Source organism: Salmo salar, chromosome 03, assembly GCF_965601325.2.
Source record: "Salmo salar chromosome 03, fSalSal1, whole genome shotgun sequence".
NCBI classification, from domain to species: Eukaryota; Metazoa; Chordata; class Actinopteri; order Salmoniformes; family Salmonidae; genus Salmo; species Salmo salar.
In genome coordinates, this window is record NC_138293.1 from 17,370,860 (window position 1) to 17,393,152 (window position 22,293).

The 22,293-nt window shown below is 40.7% G+C and overlaps 1 protein-coding gene and 1 long non-coding RNA gene across 3 annotated transcripts; both read right to left on the reverse strand.

Annotated features, from left to right (window-relative positions):
• Window positions 1-285: 285 nt before the first annotated feature.
• LOC106599197 (uncharacterized) lies at window positions 286-3,966 on the reverse strand. Its single transcript, XR_001327375.3, has 2 exons — window positions 3,640-3,966; window positions 286-966 (listed from the first exon to the last, which is right to left on the reverse strand). It is a non-coding gene; the product is annotated as an uncharacterized LOC106599197 (long non-coding RNA).
• A 9,221-nt stretch (window positions 3,967-13,187) lies between these two features.
• Window positions 13,188-20,879, reverse strand: LOC106599084 (T-cell acute lymphocytic leukemia protein 1). Of its 2 annotated transcripts, none has more exons than XM_014190141.3 (4): window positions 20,724-20,879; window positions 18,625-19,161; window positions 17,784-17,872; window positions 13,188-14,551 (listed from the first exon to the last, which is right to left on the reverse strand). In XM_014190141.3, exons 2-4 carry the CDS (start codon window positions 19,098-19,100, stop codon window positions 14,058-14,060), a joined length of 1,059 nt encoding a protein of 352 aa, XP_014045616.2. In that variant the 5' UTR covers window positions 19,101-19,161; window positions 20,724-20,879; the 3' UTR covers window positions 13,188-14,057. The 2 variants fall into 2 exon arrangements, with proteins under 2 accessions (XP_014045616.2, XP_014045615.2); XM_014190140.3 differs by having other exon boundaries at window positions 17,754-17,872.
• Between the last annotated feature and the right edge of the window lie 1,414 nt (window positions 20,880-22,293).

The following is a 22,293-nucleotide window of genomic DNA, read 5'->3' on the forward strand; positions in this document are numbered from 1 at the left end:
TCAGAAAATGTTTTCAAAGTTGAAACTCATTTACTGCATTTCTATACAATTAAAACATGTTAAAATGCCATTTGAAGAAGAGCAAAAACAAGCAGAAATTACCCCAGCAGTTATCCCCTTGGCTGCTTTAGATTCATTAACCGCAGTCGATCTGCAAACACATAGCCTATTTGAAAGATTAGTGGAATCTGTGTGGGTAGCTGGACAGGTAGGATGACTGACAGTGAGGGTGAACAGGTGGTCACGGGTCAGGTGACAGAGGAATGGATGAGACTGAGGCAGGAATTCCTTTAACCATAAAGTGGTATATTTACTGGGTAGTCTGTGCTGCATAACAAAGGAAATAGAATAACGTGTATCCAATCAAATCCATCATCACAAAGATCTAATCATAACAATCATTCATTATTAACATCATTTAGGGAATTCAACAATCCAGTTCATTACGTCAATAGGAATCATCGGTGAGTAATTTAGGCTCGTAACTATTTATCATAAATCATGAAAGAATACAAACAGTGATCGGTTATTCAATCTATAATCGCCATTAGTTGGATATCAGAGCCGATCAGTTCAACAAACAATTACTTTCTTATTTCACCCTTTCAAGTGTCTTCATGTGTACACGGAATTTCATTACATATTAACCATACCAATTGCATAATTGACCTATTATGATCCGTAGGGCCGGAATCATTGACCAGTCACATTACACAAAATGTTTGAAGCATGCGCTCCAAGCCGGGCTCTGCGATAATAACTTCAAACAACAACTGATGGCCCACTCTCCCGATCGCAACAGATAGTTCAGATGAATGTTCAGATGATAGGGAACAGAGTCGGTGGATTCATGGACGCACAGAACTTCTGGATTTGACAGAGTGAAGGAAGAGAAAGCAGCGCGATCAGGCGATGGTGATTTCCTCCTTTTATGGAGTGGAGATCTGTCGGACATTTCCACCTGACCTAAGAGTAAGTGGCAATGAATTAAATGATTATTCCACCAACTCCATGGGCTTTTTCTACACTATTAGCTATACAATTGTAATGTTATACCTCTGAAAGGGGTGAAATAACAGAAATGATTCGCTCTGAGAAAATATTTGTGCTGACACGTCAGTGACTAAACAAAAACGTATGACATTTTGAGAACTGTATTGTTTGCATTGTAATGTATGCCGAGGCCTATAGGGAAGATAGGCCATGTGGAGATGTTCATTTTAAAACACATCTTAAGTTTTTAAGTTCCTAACTTGTTTGATAAGATTAGTACAGATTTTCTCAGGGGACCCCACGTGCCCCGACCCCAATTTTGGGAACCACTGTATTAACCTCTCTCTCTGCTTGCTTCCTCTCTCTCTGTTTCCTCCTGTATGCATTGCAGCTTTCCGGCCTCACCACTGAGCGCCACATCACTGTCTGTCTCAGTAGCCTACTCTCTGAAGCGAAGTTATAATGAGGACTTAGTAGCTTATTTTTTGCTCCTGCAAAGGTAGGCTCCGTTTAACGTTAGCTTCTTACTTCATCCTTCTAGCTGGCAAAGCAGCCTAATACTAACAAGAGGCAGAGCCCTTCAAAGTTACTGCAATAGAAGTCTCTGCCGACAGGTATCCACTGACTGACATATCTACACTGAACAAAACGCAACAATGGTCCCATGTTTCATGAGCTGAAATAAAAGAACCCAGACATTTTCCATATGCACAAAAAGTGTATTTCTCTCAAATTTTGTGCACAAACTTGTTTACATCCATGTTAGTGAGCATTTCTCCTTTGCCAAGATAATCCATCCACCTGACAGGTGTGGCATATGAAGAAGCTGATTAAACAGTATGATCATTACACAGGTGCACCTTGTGCTGGGGACAATAAAAGGCCACTCTAAAATGTGCAGTGTCATCACACAACAAGTTTTGAGGGAGCTTGGAATTGACATGCTGACTGCAGGAATGTCCACCAGAGCTGTTGCCAAAGAACTGAATGTTAATTTCTCTACCATAAGCCACCTGCAACGTCGTTTTTAGAGAATTTGGCAGTACATACAACGTTTTCTGATGTCAACATTGTGAACAAAGTGCCCCATGGTGTCGGTGGGGTTATGGTTGGGCATGCATAAGCTACGGACAACAAACACAATTGCATTTTATCGACAGCAATTTGAATGCACAGAGATACCATGACGAGATCCTGGCTCATTGTCGTGCCATTCATCGACGTGTACGACAGCGTGTTTACAGTTCCCGCCAACATCCAGCAACTTCACATAGCCATTGAAGAGGAGTGGGACAACATTCCACAGGCCACAATCAACAGCCTGATCAACTCTATGCTAATCCATGAAGCAAATGGTGGTCACACCAGATATTGACTGGTTTTCTGATCCACGCCCCTACCTTTTTTTTAAGGCATCTGTGACCGACAGATGAATGTCTGTATTCCCAGTCATGTGAAATCCATAGATTAGGCCTTAATGACTTTATTTCAATTGACTGATTTCGTTATAGGAACTGTAACTCTTAAATTGTTGCATGTTGCGTCTATATTTTTGTTCAGTATATAAGCAACTATTTACCAGTTGTGCACTCATTCTCCAAGAGTCGTTTTTTGTTTGTTTGGAGGATATGGCTAGACAATTCAGGAGTCACAGAACGGTTTTAAAACGACCTTTTGTCTGACAAAAAAAACACACTATCAGCAGAGCCGAGCGGTGGTATTACATTTTATGTCTCAGGCCCTCGGTCTGTGCCACGAGAGGACGTGGTTAGTCTTTTGAGAGAGTGGTGAATGTGCTACTAAAAAGACAAATCAGGGGGAGCAGGTGAACATAACGAACAAACCACTGTTCATGATTCCACTCGTTCACGAATAGGCAGGTTGAATAGAACAGTCAGATCTAGAATATAAGCGTTCTGAGCTTTGATCAACGCTGGGAGCAATATTTAGATGTTGACACGTAATTGATTTTCTTTATTGTGTACAAAATATATATTTTTTTATTATTATTATTTTATTTCTAATTAGAAAAAAATAGCCGATGTTCGGACCTTGGTGTCCTCATATGTAGTTTCGGACATGTGCAGAATGAAAGCCCACAAACACCCAAATGGATGGTAACAAACCGCAATCTCGCTTTCCCGACCCTCTGGGTCATAGACTGCCTTCCAGTGCTTGGAACCAAAATCATTTTCCAATTGTTTCTTTCTGAACAGAACCACAATCTTTTATTTCAGTTCCACTGTTCCGATCAGCAAAATACACTTCTGAACCAGTTCGAACCCCAAGAAAGTACCGGTTTTTATCGTTTCTTTCTGTTCCTTTTTAAACCTGTGATAAACAGTTTTTTACATTTAGCTCATTAAATGACTTGACCAATCAGTGCGGATAGAGCAGGCAAAATAGTTGCTTTATATGCATGATGGACAGACAAGTGTAGCCTATGACAGAAGTGTTGCTGGTAGGGAGAGAGCGAGAAGCAGACTTGAAGCGCTGGGCATCTTATGAAATACATGAAGTGAATTAGGTCCACATAATTATACCCAGAAGGAGCAGCTTCTATGAAGGAACGTTGAATGTCCTGTGAGCTAGCAAGCTAACAAGCTTGTGTGTGCAGAGGGCACCAGAATTAAAAACATGTCTTACCTTTTTGTAGTTAAGAAATCCAACGTGAAACGTGATAACTAGGCCTATAGATCCTTAACTAGCATTGAAAAAGGTTTAGACTCAACTGTTTCTGTCTGCTGACCAACTGATTATTTTGCCTCATATTTGTACAGCAGCACTGCCTGTGGTGTTAACCTTTTTCACTTTCACTGTTCATGATGAGATATTATGTCCATAGTATGTCCATTCTCAAGAGAACCAAGTTTTATCAAAACTGTGTGAGAGAGAGAGAGAGAGAGTTTGTCATAATAAACCTGATCTGCTAAATTATTACCATAACTTAGATATAAAGTAAAGTATAAGACTGGCTTCCTGTTGACAGTCTTGAACTCATACATCCAATACAAACCATAAAAGGAGTGACATCGCCACCTGTGGGTGGAGAATGAGAAAAAGCGCCTTGTCCACCATTTCTATTTGTGTGTGTGGTGTTTCTGAGTGCATAAATGCTTAAGTTGTGTATGTGCGTGTGTTCGTGTGTGTCTATGTGTCCATGTGCCCGATTTGGTTGAGGGGCCCCCCACCTCGCAGTAAAGTTAATTTTCTGCAATGTTACAGATTTTGTCATAGGGCGTAGAGAAAATGTTGCAGTTTTAAAGCAAGTTTCCTGCAATTCAACACATTTTGCCATGGAGCGGAGAGAAAAAATGTGCAGTTTTACAGAACGTTTTCTGCAGTTCTACTCATTTTATCATGAGGTGTAGTGAAAATGTTACTGTTTTAAAGGCATAGTGCATGCAAAAATGTGATTTGTCTGTGTTTTATGTAAATTTCCACACTGAGGTTGGAATATTACTGTGAAATTGTGAAGTTTTCCCTTCCCTAGTCAGACCACTCTCAGACAGTCTTACCAAAATTCTTGCTTGAGAAATGCTTTTTGTTTGTTAAGAAGCTATTTTTATTTATTTATGTCAATTTCTATTGAAAACAATCTCAGTAAGGTACTTAAAGTTGAAGTCGGGAAATTACATACACCTCAGCCAAATATATTTAAACTCAGTTTTTCACAATTCCTGACATTTAATCCTAGTAAGAATTCCCTGTCTTATGTCAGTTAGGATCACCACTTTATTTTAACAATGTGAAATGTCAGAATAATAGTAGAGATAATGATTTATTTCAGCTTTTATCACATTCCCTGTGGGTCAGAAGTTTACATACACTCAATTAGTATTTGGTAGCATTGCCTTTCATTTTTTTTTACTTGGGTCAAACGTTATGGGTAGCCTTCCACCAGCTTCCCACAATAAGTTGGGTGAATTTTGGCCTATTCCTCCTGACAGAGCTGGTATAACTGAGTCAGGTTTGCAGCCCTCCTTGCTCGCGCACGCCTTTTCAGTTCTGCCCACAAATTTTCTATGGGATTGAGGTCAGGGCTTTGTGATGGCCACTCCAATACCTTAACTTTGTTGTCCTTAAGCCATTTTGCCACAACTTTGGAAGTATGCTTGGGTCATTGTCCATTTGGAAGACCCATTTGCGACCAAGCTTTAACTTCCTGACTGATGTCTTGAGATTCTGCTTCAATATAGCCACAATTTTCCCGCCTCATGATGCCATCTATTTTGTGAAGTGCACCAGTCCCTCCTGCAGCAAAGCACCTCCACAACATGATGCTGCCACCCCCGTGCTTCACGGTTGAGATGGGGTTCTTCGGCTTGCAAGCCTCCCCCTTTTTCCTCCAAACATAATGATGGTCATTATGGCCAAACAGTTCTATTGTTGTTTCATCAGACCAAAGGACATTTCTCCAAAAAGTACGATCTTTGTCCAAAAAGTGCGTACCTTCAGGCGTTTGGAAATTGCTCCCAAGGATGAACCAGACTTGTGGAGGTCTACAATTTTTTTTTCTGAGGTCTTGGCTGATTTCTTTCGATTTTCCCATGATGTCAAGCAAAGGGGCACTGAATTTGAAGGTAGGCCTTGAAATACATCATAGGTACACCTCCAATTGACTCAAATGATGTCAATTAACCTATCGGAAGCTTCTAAAGCCATGTCATCTTTTTATGGAATTTTCTAAGCTGTTTAAAGGCACAGTCAACTTAGTGTATGTAAACTTCTGACCACTGTAATTGTGATACAATGAATTATAAATGAAAAAATCTGTCTGTCAACAATTGTTGGAAAAATTACTTGTGTCATGCACAAAGTAGATGTTCTTCCCGACTTGCCCAAACTGTAGGTTTTTAACAAGAAATTTGTGGAGTGGTTGAAAAACAAGTTTTAATGACTCCAACCTAAGTGTATGTAAACTTTTGACTTCAACTGTAATTGTTACCCAGAAATGATATCGAGATAAAAAGAGCTGCATTGGACCTCTAAAGCAGGTTTTCTGTAATTCTACTAATTATGCCATGGGGTAAAAAAAATTATAAAAAGTTTTACAGCTAATTTACAGCAATTACCTATTTTGCCTTGGGGTGGAAAGAAATGTTAGCAGTTTAGAAGCTAATTTCCTGCAATTCGACACATGTTGTAATTACTTATGCCTTGTTAATATGTAATCTGAGTGAGAATGACTAACAAAATCAATCGGGTCCCTGGAGGTCAAATGGGAAAAAGTCTCCTCTCTCCTGTGTGACACGGAAAACAAAAAGTGGTTGAGTGATCGAGGAGAGTGTCACTTCATTAGTAGGCGAACAAAGGAGTTTGCACCCATCATCAATTACCTACTTTGACAGAGGATGCACAAGAGTATCCTGGCAGCGGTAAGCGTGGAAATGTTTTAATATTGTCACAGGGGTCGTGAAATGGAGACCAAGACGCAGCGTGGATAGTGCTCATTCTTAATTCTTTAATGAAACCACTTGACAAAACAGGAAACGACCAACAACAGTCCCGTCATGTACTAAGACTAAAACGGAAAACAACTACCCACAAAACCCAAAGGAAAACAGGCTGCCTAAGTATGGCTTCCAATCAGAGACAACGAAAGACACCTGCCTCTGAACATGGAAAACAAAACATAGAAATAGAATACTAGAAAACCCCCACATATAAACAGAAAACTCAAAACCACCCAACACAACCACCTGTCACGCCCTGACCACTCTACTATGGCAAATTACCTCTTATAAGGGTCAGGACGTGACAAATATCTGCCACACTCGCTTTGAATCAGCTGTTGTTTTCTCAAAGGAGAAAGCATTACACTACTTATCCTTTCATCTATAAAATGTCTTGCACAAGTATTTTAATTTTTTTCTTTATCACTTTACACATTTATTTTGGGATCTATTTTTTACATTTTAGCAGACACTCTTATCCAGAGCAACTTACAGTAGTGAATACATACATTTCATGCATTTTTTTTAGGTACTGGCCCCCCGTGGGAATCGAACCCACAACCCTGGCGTTGCACACACCATGCTGGCGTTGCAAATACCATGCTCTACCAACTGAGCCACAGGGAAGACCACAGGGATCCACCCCCGTAAACGTAATACGTCTGAGTGGAAAAGGAGTCTCATTTCATATGAGTTAATTTTCCTCCTTTCCTCTCCTCATCCCCACTTCTGGATTATCTTTGACCTTTTTCAAAAGCAGGCGAGGAGAGGACGTAGGAGAGAGGCGATAGGAGTCGAGCAAATTCAACTGAGATTCTCCCCATGACCTCCCCATTACTCCATTATGTTACCTGCTTGGAGTTGGATGGAGGGAGAGAAGACTATTTGGTTATGAGATGTACTACTGAAAAAGGCATGAAAAAAGCAAAGCATAATTCCATCAAATTAATTCAATATTGAACTTTAACAGCCTGTTATATTCAATGAAGTGACCTTTAATATAGGCCATATGGAGAATGTTCCTCGGTGCACCCTCTGCTCTGTGACTTCTAGGAAGATTTGAATCGATTTACCCGCAAAATGTCTCCAAGATTTCCCATCATTGTGAAGCCCTAGTTATACTGTTGGTTTGTCAAAATAATTTCAGAAGATTATTATTTATTTCATGTGATTAGTGATTAATTTACGTCTGTCCCTCATTTTAAGGTCAACCCTGTTACGTGAACTGAATTCTCGTTTTAATATGGTGAAACTATTCCTTTCAACAACAACAAAAAACAAAAAAATCTAATAGTCATATCACAGTGTGAAAGCAGGTGAGCTGGTGGTACATCGGGCTGGATGTGTCAATGTGGAGTTCATACATGCATAATCTATGAGCAGAATTACTGTTTTACCTCAATTAGCCACGTAATCCCTAGTTTGAAAGCCACTGTTTTTTGCTAGCTCTGCTGTGGCATTTTCCCTACATTTCCCCCCACGTGGGCCAGCCCCCTAGCAATTCGAGTTCCAGCCAATGACATCGAGCCCCCCACCAACTAGCAAGAATAACACAACGCAGAGTGAGAGAGAGAGAGCAATGACATGGTGCATATATCTGAACATATGTGACTTGCTCTATCATAATCAGTCACATTGACCCTAAAACACATTTAGATTTGTATACACTGCTGGAAAGAGGAAATTCTTAGCTTCAAAACAACGTACAACGTGTGCATGAACTGTTCATATTGAGCGCAGCATAGCTAGTTTCAATGGAGGTCTGTCTCCCTTATGAGCTGTTCAGAGAAAATCACCCCAGAAGTTTGTTGGTGGTTTTTAGCATGGCGCCAATTCCATTCTGCACGTCTCAGTGTATAAGACTTGTTATTTGGCATCACTTGTAGCTGACTTGCTACTCATTTAACAGTTGACAAGATAATGTGCTAGCTAGCTGGTGTTTGTGCTTGTGCTAGCCAGCTAAACAGCTAGTTAGCTAGCTTGTCAGTTGACTTGTCAAACTAACTTTAACTCCAATTACCATTTTACTCTTGTCAGTTTCGTTTTTAATCAACTCCCTTGCCATTTGACACTTTTCTGTGATGTTTTAAATAAACAATCAACTACAGCAGAGTACATTTCTCTTCCAGTTGACCTCCTTATAAGGGTGTAAAGCCTTATTTGAATATTTCTTAATGTGTCACATTATTGTGGTTTACAATGTGAAATCAATTCTCTGTTGGAAGCCTATTTGCAGGAAGATATACAGCAATTTTACATCACCCACACCTTGCATTAAGAATACTTGTCAGAGTAGGGAAGAAAATACAGTACATGAAGACTCCCTACACCATGTAAACTGGAAAAACTATCTCACTAACGGTTGCTATAAATCCAACCACTTACAGATTGGATTAGTTTAGAAATAAATACACCTTCCCTTTTGTCCTCAGAACAGCCTCAATTCGTCAGGGCATGGAATCTACAAGGTGTCGAAAGTGTTCCACAGGGATGCTGGCCCATGTTGACTCCAATGCTTCACACAGTTTTGTCAAGTTGGCTGGATGTCCTTTGGTGTGGTGGACCTTTTTTTTATACACACAGGAAACTGTTTAGCATGGAAAACCCAGCAGCCTTGTAGTTTTTGACACAAACCGGCGTGCCTGGCCTGGCACCTACTATCATACCCTGTTCAAAGGCAGGTAGCCTAGCGGTTAAGAGCATTGGGTCAGTAACCGTGAAAGGTTGCTGGTTTGAATCCCCGATCTGCCTAGGTAAAAAAAAAAAAATGTTGATATTCCCTTGAGCAAGGCACTTAACCCTAATTGCTCTGGATAAGAGCATCTGCTAAAATGTACTTAAATATTTTGTGATGCCCATTCACCCTCTGAATGGCACACACTCACAATCCATTTCTCAAGGCTTAAAAATCCTTCTTTAACTTGTCTCCTCCCCATCTACACTGATCGAAGTGGATTTAACAAGTGACATCAATAAGGGAACATAGCTTTCACCTGGATTCACTTGGTCAGTCTCTGTCATGGAAAGAGCATAATGTTTTATAGACTTAGTGTATACACATACACATACACATATTCCTCTTCTGTAACAGTCACTGAATGCTGTCTTTTCTCATTTAGCATTCGGCAGGATATACTGTAATCCCCTGGATAAGTAAGTGTTGTGTTGGGATGTGTTGTGACGTGACTATCACTAATGCGATGACTGTTATCTTATCAAGTCAATTACCTATGTTTAATTGATTATGTGATTAAATGAATCATGTAACAATTAACTCAGTAAGTTGGGGCACCACGGGAAAACGTATCTAAGAAGTAACTATCTCCCGAATTAAACTCTTATAAGATGTACAGTATTTCTACCTCATATCAGTCTCATTCGGAACGTCTTAATATTCTGTAAATCTGCACGAACCCTAGTCTACATGATGACTTAATTATTTATTTACTAACTAAATAAATCATCCCACAGAATTACATAAACACACACACAGGATAGATTATACGTTTATTTGTTTGAAACCTATCACTAGATGGTTTCATTTCAGAGAGACAAACAATCACATTTAGTTGCAAAATGAGATATCTCAGCCTCACTCTCAGAGAAAAAAGTAGCAATGCAAGGTTTTCACAGTCACATTTTTTAAATAACTGTACAAATTATACATTTGTGACATCAATATTGATGTAATTATACTTTCCTGTGGATATATTGTCTCACATCCCTACCACCAAAAGGACCAACCGCACAGGCAACCAGTAAGGTAAGATAAAATATAATTTTATTCAACATTCTGGCTTGTAGAGGTTGTGAGGAAACTTTCCTGATTCAAATGCTAATTTCTGCCTGACGTAGAATTCAATGTAATTCAACGTTGAGTTTCCAGGCAGTACATGACCCTAAGCATGATGGGATGTTTCTTGCTTAATTAACTCAGGAAACACACTTGTGTGGTAGCACCTGCTTTCAATATACTTTGTATCCCTCATTTACTCAAGTGTTTTCTTCATGTTGGCAGTTACCTGTACATCCAATACAAACCATAAAAGGAGAGACATCGCCACCTGTGGGTAGAGAATGAGAAAAGCGTCTTTCCACCATGAGTTTTAAACCATCCTATTTTTCCAGGTAAATTAAGAGATAAACCATTTCTGCTTGTTTGCATTTGAGTTTGTGTGTGTGTGTGTGTGTGTGTGTGTGTGTGTGTGTGTGTGTGTGTGTGTGTGTGTGTGTGTGTGTGTGTGTGTGTGTGTGTGTGTGTGTGTGTGTGTGTGTGTGTGTGTGTGTTTGTGTTTGTGTTTCTATACTGTATACTGTGTGTGAAAATATAAATAACTGCCATGGTGGCGTAGGCAGTGTAATCTGTACCCAGCAGGCTGGATCCCCACTGTGTGAGAGTCAGTGTATTGTTCCTGCAGCGCGTCAGATAACAACTCATTAACATACAGAATCATTTGGCTGCAAGAGACACTCTGCCATCCATCTGCACTGAGATGATAAATACACACACACATGCACACACACACTTACCCTGTCTTTTTGTCACTCTTTCTCTCTCTCGCGCGCTCTCTCTCTCATACACTCTTTTTAGACGGACAGTATGACTATAGTCTCCAGTTTGCTGGTAAATGTATGTTTGCAGTCCAGTCACAGAGCTAGTTATAGAGGTCACAGTCCAGTCACAGAGATAGTTATGGAGGTCACAGTCCAGTCACAGAGCTAGTTATAGAGGTTACAGTCCAGTCACAGAGATAGTTATGGAGGTCACAGTCCAGTCACATAGATAGTTATGGAGGTCACAGTCCAGTCACAGAGATAGTTATGGAGGTCACAGTTCAGTCACAGAGATAGTTATGGAGGTCACAGTCCAGTCATAGAGATAGTTATGGAGGTCACAGTCCAGTCATAGAGATAGTTATGGAGGTCACAGTCCAGTCACAGAGATAGTTATGGAGGTCACAGTCCAGTCACAGAGATAGTTATGGAGGTCACAGTCCAGTCACAGAGATAGTTATGGAGGTCACAGTCCAGTCACAGAGATAGTTATGGAGGTCACAGTCCAGTCACAGAGATAGTTATGGAGGTCACAGTCCAGTCACAGAGATAGTTATGGAGGCCACAGTCCAGTCACAGAGATAGTTATGGAGGTCACAGTCCAGTCACAGAGATAGTTATGGAGGTCACAGTCCAGTCATAGCCGACTGTGGAATACTGGAGAGGTCCTAAAACACCCGGGTGTCTCCGCGTTCCTAGAAACACTGCACTTCGTTTTTGTGATGTGTGCAAGTGGAGCTGATGTCACAATAATTCATACAAAAACAGAAACATATTTTTACTGCAATATTATCATTAAGTAAAATGGTTGATACAGCGATTATACATTATATGTAGCGTTCATGCATTATTACTTTGTCTGTGGTTTACTTTTTGAATAACTCTCCATGGTGGTTGTGATTGTTTGGTAATGCTGCAGACAGTCTGCGAGTGTGGAGAATCTAAAAACTGTGAACCACTTTCACAATGGCAGGATATCCTGAAGGTCACTGAGCCATGCTGACCTTTGCAGGAAGTTGTCACTTGCTTAGAGGAAGTGAGGATTCCAGACTCGAGTGGGAGTGTTTTACATGCCTTGTGGGGGGTTATGGATTTACTTCACATTGCTAGGCACAGGGAGTGATTGGTCCATTTGAGATTAATTCAGATTTAAAATGTAAGAAGAAGTTGTTTTCAAATATTCCTAGAACACATTAGTTCCATAGTCTTAATTCTATATCGGCAATGATTCCTGAGAAATAAGTAAATAAAGAAAAATGCATAACAAAAATGTACAAATCTGTGTTATAAATATGATTGAAAAAATGGTCTGGTTTATAACACAATTGTCATGGTTTACAACACACATAAGGAATATTTTGTATGGCAGTAGTTTGCGTTTTTGTGTGTTCATTTTATTCAGCATTTTATATAAAAGTCATTGCATATAGTCATAGATATATTTATCATACAACAAACATGCTTTTTTACTAAAAACAACAATATCCCTTTGCTTTACTGTAGTTCATAAAATAGTAACCAGAGGTACCAAGATAGGCTACTAAATGTCTGCTGAAAAAGCAGCAATCAAATAACCAAACAACAGTTCACTGTTTACTGACATAAAACTGCTGATGTCATTGCTAATCCCAACAGAGAAAAGGAGGGCATATTAAGAAGGTGATATACTAAGTGTACCATACCAAATCACAACTGCATTACAATGAAAAAACATTGAAATAGAAATGTATAATATACAAAATGATTGGGTGAGTCATCATATGATTTCATTGGACATAAGTTATGGAAATACTATTTGTACCTCTTGACAGGAGAAATGGTAATTTATTACCCTCTGGTAGATGTAGTTGCTAGTTACCTTGCTGCACATAAGTCCATCATCTACATGCTATGGCAGTGTGTCTCAGAAATCAGATTGTACTTGATATGTGTGTGTGTGTGTTTGTGTGTGCGCACATGGTTCACGGTCAGTTGCCATCTTACTCTGGGGTGTTTTACTTAATGCTAATCAGTTATGTGTGACAAAAAATATAAATAAGGTACCACATTTATATAATTATATGTGTTTGTCATACATTTTCTAGAGAACATGTTGTTTGTCCACTGTTGAATGAATGTAATCAGGAGCACTGAGCAGAATCTTAAAAAAAAAAAAATATATATATATATATATATATATATATATATATATATATATATATATATATATATCAAACTGCCGAATCACATCACTTGACATGAACCACTGTAAAAATATTTTGGTATATGTGCATGTTTGATAATGTGTTGTGAGTGCTAAATCCTTAAGATAACACATTTTCAAGCAAATAATTGTCTTTAATGCTTGTTTAAGTGTGTATTTTATTGTGAGGATTTGACATCAAGCCATTGCTATCAGTGAAACAGCTATGCTGTTGTCGTGTTGTTGTCGTAAACTTGACTATTCAGAAGAGTTAGAATGCCCTCATTGACAACTGGTGAAGTTGGATCTTAACCCAAGGTGAGAACATGACACCATTCCCATTGTCATTTCCTGGTGTGGCGTCCATTGAGTCGCCTCATGGTACCATGAGCATGAGTGACTTCTATGATGATGACATAGGATGTATACTACTCATGACATGATAGTGTAACAGAAGCACACTGTATTTCAACATTCACAACTCAGGAAATATGAAGTATTCCTCAACCCAGGTCATAGACAGCATTAAAAGCATGCAGAATTTACAAGTCTTTTGTTTTGTCCACCAATTGACCAAATAAGGACCATACCAAGCAAGCTGCCATTGGCTTCAGTATGAGCTGATTAGAATCCTGACGAAGTGAAATTCTGTCATCAGCATGCTTCCAGAACCTAAAGCACTGCTCTTTAGATGAATCTCAGAGATGCTAGGACCCGTGTCATCGATATATAAGTCATCCCTCTTTCAGGGAAATAAGTCAATCCATGTGTTTTCCTGCGGTCCACCATCAACTCCATCACCATCAACTCCACCATCGTCAACTCCGTCACCATCATCGGTATGACTGTCACCACCACTATTATCATCACCGTCATCGCTGGCTGCCGCTGTCTTGTGGACGCACGTTGCGTCGCAGTTCCCTACCGCGCGGGGCGGGCACAGTCCTCTGGGCTGTGGGTGAGTCCCGGTCCTCGGTGAAGCTCTCGGGGCTGCCGTCCCCATCTGGCAGACTCCCGCAGCTGGACCCGGGCGACAACGTGCCCTGGAGGAGAAGGTCGTCCTCCGTGGCCAGTCCCACCACGTCCTGACGAGGCCCCTGGGGTCGACCCTCACGGCCCCCCACCAGAAGCCCTGTCTCGTCGTCCACGGCCACTGTGCCCCCTCCGTCCTGGTCATCCAGCAGGTTGGACAGGAAGCTGATGTACTTCATGGCCAGACGCAGTATCTCATTCTTGCTCAGCTTCTTGTCCGGTGGGTGGGTGGGGATGAGCTTCCGGAGCTCTGAGAAGGCTCCGTTGACGTTCTGCTGCCGCCAGCGCTCCCGGCTGTTGGTGAAGATCCGCCGTACGATCTTTGGCTGGCCAGCTGGTGAAGGAGAGGAAGAGGAGAGGAGGATGGGGGAGGAGGAGAGGAGAAGGGGAGGGGAGGAGGAAGAGGAGGAGAAGGGGAGGGGAGCGGAGGAGGAGAAGAGAAGGGGAGGAGAAGGTGAAGAGGAGTAACGGGAGAGATACGGGATGTAGGAAGGGAGATGCAAAAATGAAAAGTAAGACTCAGACAGTCCAAATGTTTTATTATGTCAAAGTCATTGTTAAAGTCAGGCTTGCTTATTCTCGTAACTCTACAGAATTGAAGTGGACACTTCAGATGTAAGCCTTCCTCCTCACAAGGTAAATTAAAAAACGATAAGTGATGAGAATGTGTTAAAGGTGGTAAAGGAGTGGAGTGTGACACAAAATGAGAATAGAGGCATGAAAGAAGCCAGCGTAGTGATAAGAGACTGCCTTGTGCATTTATGAAGACAGCTATGGTGTTGTGGTTAAAGAGCCATTTATGTATCGTAAAGCAACCAGAAGTAGGGCTCTTTAAACACTAGCACAAGATATTACGCAGTGAGCTGTCTTACTTATTTAGACAATTGAACTTTTAGAATCTGAATACATGTATTTGTCAAAGCTCTGCCATATGTAAAGAGGTTTCAGACTTTGGCACACCAACTACAGTGTTGGATTGGCGAGCACAATGTTGCTGGGGTTGGACTCTATTCTTGGCTTTGCTACATTGATGTCAGAAGTGGGATAGGAGATTCAGTGGGGTTCAGTAGGGTCACTACGCCACAGTATATGAGAAAGTATTTAAGCATCCGGTGATAGGTGATAGGTGGTCCATAAATGTATGTCACAGGAGGTTTCTGAGGGGAGAACAGCTCTTAATAATGGAACGGCGCAAATGGAATGGCATCAAACACTTGGAAACCATGTTTCTTGGAAACCATTCCGCTCCAGTCATTAACACGAGCCAGATCTCCCCAATGAAGGTGCCACCAACCTCCTGTGATGCACAATACCAGTCAAAAGTTTGGACACACCTACTCATTCCAGGGTTTTTCTTTATTTGTATAATTTTCTACATTGTAGAATAATAGTGAAGACATGAAAACTATTAAATAACACATATGGAATCATGTAGTAACCAAAAGTGTTAAACAAATCTAAATATATTTATATTTGAGATTCTTCAAAGTAACCACCCTTTGCCTTGATGACAGCTTTGCACATTCTTGTCATTCTCTCAACCAGCTTCATGAGGTAGTCACATGGAATCCATTTCAATTAACAGGTGTGCCTCGTTAAAAGGTCATTTGTGGAATTTCTTTCCTTCCTAATGCGTTACAGACAATCAGTTGTGTTGTGACAAGGTAGGGGTCGTATACAAAAGATAGCCCTATTTGGTAAAAGACCAAGTACATATTATGGCAAGAACAGCTCAAATAAGCAAAGAGAAATGACAGTCCATCATTACTTTAAGACATGAAGGTCAGTCAATCTGGAAAATGTCAAGAACTTTGAAAGATTCTTCAAGTGCAGTCGCAAAAACCATCAAGCGCTATGACGAAACTGTCTCTCATGAGGACCGCCACAGGAAAGGAAGACCCAGAGTTACCTCTGCTGCAGAGGATATGTTCATTAGAGTTACCAGCCTCATCAATTGCAGCCCAAATAAATGCTTCACAGAGTTCAAGTAACAGACACAACACAACATCAGCTGTTTAGAAGAGACTGTGTGAATCAGGCCTTCATGGTCAAATTGCTGCAAGGAAACCGCTACTAAAGGACACCAATAAGAAGAAGGGACTTGCTTGGGCCAAGAAACACGAGCAATGGACATTAGACCGGTGGAAATCTGTCCTTTGGTCTGATGAGTCCAAATTTGCGATTTTTTTTTCAACCGCTGTGTTTTTGTGTGACGCAGAGTAGGTGAATGGATGATCCCCGCATGTGTGGCTCCCACCGTGAAGCATGGAGGAGGAGGTGTGATGGTGTGGTGGTGCTTTTCTGGTGACACTGTCAGTGATTTATTTAGAATTCAAGGCACACTTAACCAGCTTGGCTACCACAGCATTCTGCAGCGATACGTCATCCCATCTGGTTTTCACTTAGTGGGACTATCATTTGTTTTTCAACAGGACAATGACCCAACACACCTTGAGATGGTTTGGGATAAGTTGGACCGCAGAGTGAAGGAAAAGCAGCCAATAAGTGCTCAGCAAATGTGGGAACTCCTTCAAGACTGTAGGAAAAGCATTCCAGATGAAGCTGGTTGAGAGAAAGCTGTCATCAAGACAAAGGGAGCTACTTTGAAGAATCTCAAACATAAAATATGTTTTGATTTGTTTAACACTTTTTTGGTTACTACATGATTCCATATTTGTTATTTCATAGTTTTGATGTCTTCACTATTATTCTACAATGTAGAAAATAGTAAAAAATAAAGAAAAACCCTTGAATGAGTAGGTGTGTCCAAACTTTTGACTGAGACTGTATGTTACCCATTATGATATACACTACATATACAAAAGTATGTAGACACCCCTTCAAATTAGTGGATTTGGCTATTTCAGCTCCAGGAAAAGGGTTGCGCAGCCCTGATCTAGTGGAAAGCCTTCCCAGAAGAGTGGAGGCTGTTATAGCAGCAAAGGGGGGACCAACTCCATATTAATGCCCATGATTTTGGAATGAGACGTTTGACGAACAGGTGTCCACATTCTTTTGGTCATGTAGTGTATTGTCCAAAGTTGTTTTTTTAGATATTGGCACATGAAGCCGATTAACAATATCTGCGGCTCACGCCAGAAACTGTGGGATGCATTTTACAAATAGAACATCCCATTGGTGCATGCCATTCTCCTGGAACACACCCAGCCTCCCTTAATCCTCCAGTTTACTATGCAGCAAAGCCTTGGCATGGCAGCACCTTTCTCCCTACACCGTTCCTTTATGCTACAATTGTATTTGACTGTGAGTGGGGGATAGAGAAAATGAGATGCAGTATATTATGTTTCCAAGAAGCTAAAATCATAGACATCAGATGTATATTTGACTATTTCAGAAGATTAGGTTTAGTTAGGAGTTCTCTATAAGTTGGTGGTCAGTAGACTATTTTATGAAATACCTGCCCATGTTACAGCCATGCCAGGGGATAAATGGAATGGGATGATGTTGGGATGAGGAGAGGATTGAGGAGGAGAAGACTGTAAGCAGCAGGAGGACACAGCAGAGGTGCGTCTTACCATACTTAGAAAGATCTAAAATGCGCCTACCCTCGTCGAGCTCAACCTCGTAAGGCGCTGGGCGGTGCTTTACCCTGTTGCTGGGGTACATGCAGTATTGTTCCGACTCTCCTCCAAGACTAGTGACAGAGAAAATATATGAGGCACAAGTGACCATACACACGCACTATTTACACACAGGCACATATAGACTATAACAGCTCACCAATATGAGGTATGAAGCAATACCTAAATATTTCATGAAATTGATAGCCTAATTATAGCCTCTATAATATATGCATTTAGCAGAGGATTTTAGAAAAACGACTTAAAGTCATGCATGCATACATTTTCAGGATGGGTGGTCCCGGAAATCGAACCCACTATTCTGCCATAGCAAGCCCCATGCTCTACCAACTGAGCTACAGAGGACCACAGATGGTCTTGGTGTCCCTACTCACAACCAAAACACATAAGCTATGTGTGAGTATAGGCAGTAGACTAACCTGAAATCCTCCACATTCAAATGAATCAAGGAAAAGACTGCAATTAATCAACACAGGTAGCCTAGAGGGAAAGGCACTGACAGATACCCTTGTGAAGGTAGATTAAGCCAATAGCCTAGATAACAAGCAACTACATGAACTTTTGCTGTTTCTCATTTTTTTTCTCATTTTTAGGTAGACTATAAACACATGTGTTGATGTATGCCTATCGGTAGGCCTAATACTGTAGGCTACATATAATTATTCTACCTTAAAAATAAATGACGATGAATAACTTATAGGCTTATAGACTATATTCTTTAGGGTGAAATAAACCTATCAGGAAAACATAACACTTGTTTCAAATGCATAAAGGCTAGGCTATTTGATGCTTTATTATATTTTACCTGTTGATTGCGGAGAGAGGTTGCGCCAGGTTGTAGAGCATCGCTCGCGCTGGGAGAGGGAACGCGTTTGGGCTCAGCTGAACCATTCGGGCGTCGTTCAGCGCGTCTCCGTGCGGCAGCGGCAACGGCACGGGTGGTCTGCGAAGCTCCGTGATCGGTACCGTGAGACAGTCCGTTCTCTGCTGTCCCGGCTTTATATCGTCTCTCCTCGAGAGCTCGATTACTGGTACTTCCCTTTTCAGGTCAAGAGCGTCGTAAGCGGTTTCCTTGGCAACGCCGTTGAGGATGATGGTCAGGTTGTGCGGGTCCCGCAGAGGCGCGTCATCTGTTTTAACCTCCTCCCCTGGGAAGTTCTCCTCCTTCGAGTCCTCCAGGTCTTTGCATCCATTCCCCCTGATGATGGAATCCTGCTTCAGTGGGCTGCACGATTTGGCACCGGGACTTCCAGGACAAAGCTCCGGCTTAATTTTTTCCATAATTTCATCACGTTGTAGTTATGTCCTGCCTTTCCATAAATCAGCTGTCGAAAACACCACACTATGGGGCAGAAAAATGTTTCGTAAATAGATGCATGCAATAGCCTAAAAGAAGTCTGATCTTATAAAAAACGTGTTTGATTCTTCAGATTCAGATTCTAGACTTTCCCCCATCATTTCATCACTCCATGATTCCATCATTATAAGGCTGTTATTATGCTGTGAAGGGTCGTGTGTATAAAGCCACACATTTTAAAGACGGAATGTGTTGATTTCGTTGAGCCTAGAAATTAGCAAGAAAATAACCCCTAAAATGCAGGCATCTGCACATCAAATTGTTACGTGTTTTTGATTCAAAACGGGTGGTGCATGTCCTCATCAATGTCCCAAATAGTCATCACCAACACGTTTCCATGTCATTTTGTAGGCTATGGTCGAGTTACTTATTTTCCACATTTTGGATTAGCCCATAAATAAATCCTAGAAGGGTCATCGAAGGGTTTTCTATTATGAAAAAAATAGGATAGTTCTACTTCTTGATATTCTCCGAATACCTATGGACATCTTTGAGTGCACCACATTGAATATGTTTGAAAGAAGAAGAAATACATTCAATGCGAATAACGAATAGGCCTACAAAGAATATGAACAGCACAAGGTGCCTACGTTATGAGAGGTCAGTCTAAAACAGTATTGAATTAACTGCTTTTGATGGTCATTCGTTCGTGTTGTTCTTCGAAGTCCTTTCCCCCTCAAACAACTGGGCTTTTACTTGTACGTTATTCAGATTTCAGCAACAACCTGACCAAGGCCTGTGGAGCAAGCATTCAATGTGGCATTTGAAATGGCAATTGGTGTCGATGTTTTCGAACATGACTTTTTATTCAAATCCTCTAACGTTTTTTGTTGTTGTTGCAAGAAAGACCACTTGAAAGCCTATTTGCTCTTGAAATGATCTATTATTATAGGCCTATTTAATTGTATGTATTAATTAATGTATTATTAACAAGGGTGTAAGTGAATAGGATTCTTAAAAATCCCTATTCAAAAGGCCTTTATAACGACTCTATAATGTTTTTTTTCTTCTCTCTCCCATAGTTTAAGCAATATAGCCTAAGATCCAATACAGACATTTGGAACAAAGGTTGGCATAACAGAGCTTTTGTAAGAATTTTGGATTTATTTTTCGTTCCCTTTCTTGTTCTACTGTATAGGTCTAGATGCTGTAGTATTGAAGTGTGTAGCCTACCATAACTCAAAACAACGAAGAAACCACAAGGCAATGTTTTTAACTGTAGGCTAATAATACAACCTACCACTGTCAATGGGACAATGACAATACATATTTATATCCATACAGATTAAAATAGGCCAAAACAATCCGTTTTAACCAATAGCCACATCATTATTTAGGCCTAGGCTAATGAGCCTATAATTGTGGGGAGGGGGGGTTAAATCTGAGAAACATAATAGGCCCTATAGCGTTTCTAATGCATTCCAAAGTGTCCACGGAACGAACAATAACGAAAAAGCACTTCAAACACACTCCTAATTGTAATTCAAAATAATTCGCGTGCAAAGCAGGCACGGAAAATGAAATATAGATGAATTGTATGCGCTTACCGTTCCCGACGTGTTGTTGATGTCAGTGTGAAAGTGGAGCCATTTTGTGAGTGGGTCATCCATGTCTGAGTTTTTTTTGTGCTGGTGAAGTGCAGTGTGGAACTGGAAGTGAGGTTTGAGTTATTCCTCATTGCGTCCAGGGCGCCCGCTCAGTTTGTGCAGCGGAACACGACCGCAATGTGGCCAGGGGAGATAAGCGCACGGCAGCGGCCTCTTCGTTCCCGATAAGACCCTAAACCCATTATTTATGAAATGATTCATTATTATTTGGCTGTCGTAGGCTATATAGGCTTGCGGAGGGCAAAGCATAAAAATATATGGCTGCAACTCCAGTAACTACAACGATGCGAGGAATAGGCTAAAGGTTCATCGAGGTGGTTACATGTTTCTGATACAATTTTTTCCCCTGGAAAACAAAGAAATATGTATTTAAGGTATAATATGTTTATCTTTGTCGTGCATAAGGCTTAAGGGCATATCAACATTAGGCAAAATAACCCTATAATTTATAGAGTATGCCTGATAATAATAGCCATATAATAATAATAGCCTAATAATCATAATGATAATCATTATAGTAATATACATTTCAGTTGAATGTAGGTCTAATCTCTATTCTATTCCTTAATAAACAACAATACTTTGCTACATTTTTGAATGTACAAATTGATCCAATATCAAAGGACTTCTGATAGGCCTAGTGTCATTGTTTTTATGGAGCCTATGTATGGAGTGGCCAGGCCTGGGATTCATGGCAAATTTAGCGGGGTTCCCCCTGGGGAGACACGGGTGAGAGAGATAAACCCATATCAGCCCCATTCGTCGGATTAGTGAACGGAGAAATCAGCGGTGAAGAGCCATCACTGCATGACATATACGGGGTTTCTCGTTTGGGCAAAAGTCCGGCCTATGTCCTCTGTCCTCTGTCCTCTCTCCTCCAATACCAGGAAACCGATAAGTGGTCGAGGAGTGTGTCAATTCATTAGTAGGCAAACGGAAGACAGCCCTCCCCTCTTCTATTGCCTTTTTTTTGGCAAGGAAGCACAAGCCTATACTACTGTGGAAGAGTTTCGACACTGCATAGCGTTAGGGCAAAAACAAAATGTGCACCCCTTGAGGTCCCGAGGACCGAGTTTGTAAAACGCTGGTTTATAAGGGCTGACGTAGAATTGAGGTGGATATAGGCTTATTACTTAACTAGGCCTAGGCTAAAACACTTGGCCAATAATATATGTGTATTCTACAAAGACGTGTTGAGAGACATTTAATATTCAGAAACTTTTATAAGTTTCAAACTGCGGAGAAAACCTCATTGGCTAAAGTTAAACAGAACACCAGGAGACACCACTTTCACTGATAATTCCTTCCTCTGTTTTAGCGACTTGTAAAGTTGACTGTCACGACCGAAATAATATCACGTGCTTTTAGATCACTGGTCACAAGCATCCTACTGGTGAAGCAGACTGAGAATGCTGTTGCTACAAAAAGAGAAAAACAAACAGCCTATTTCCCAACTAATTTCATTCAAGTCAATAAAGTGATTGCAGAATGAGACACTGCCACACAAAAC

Bases quoted from the DNA above. Each gene is read 5' to 3' on its own strand.
- LOC106599084 (XM_014190140.3), bottom strand. From the start codon at position 19,100: ATGGAAAAAATTAAGCCGGAGCTTTGTCCTGGAAGTCCCGGTGCCAAA. The intron at 17,873-18,624 runs GTAAAATATAAT...CTCTGTCACTAG, and splicing joins CCTCTCTCCGCAATCAACAG to TCTTGGAGGAGAGTCGGAAC. The intron at 14,552-17,753 runs GTAAGACGCACC...CTCCTTCACCAG, and splicing joins TTTAGATCTTTCTAAGTATG to CTGGCCAGCCAAAGATCGTA.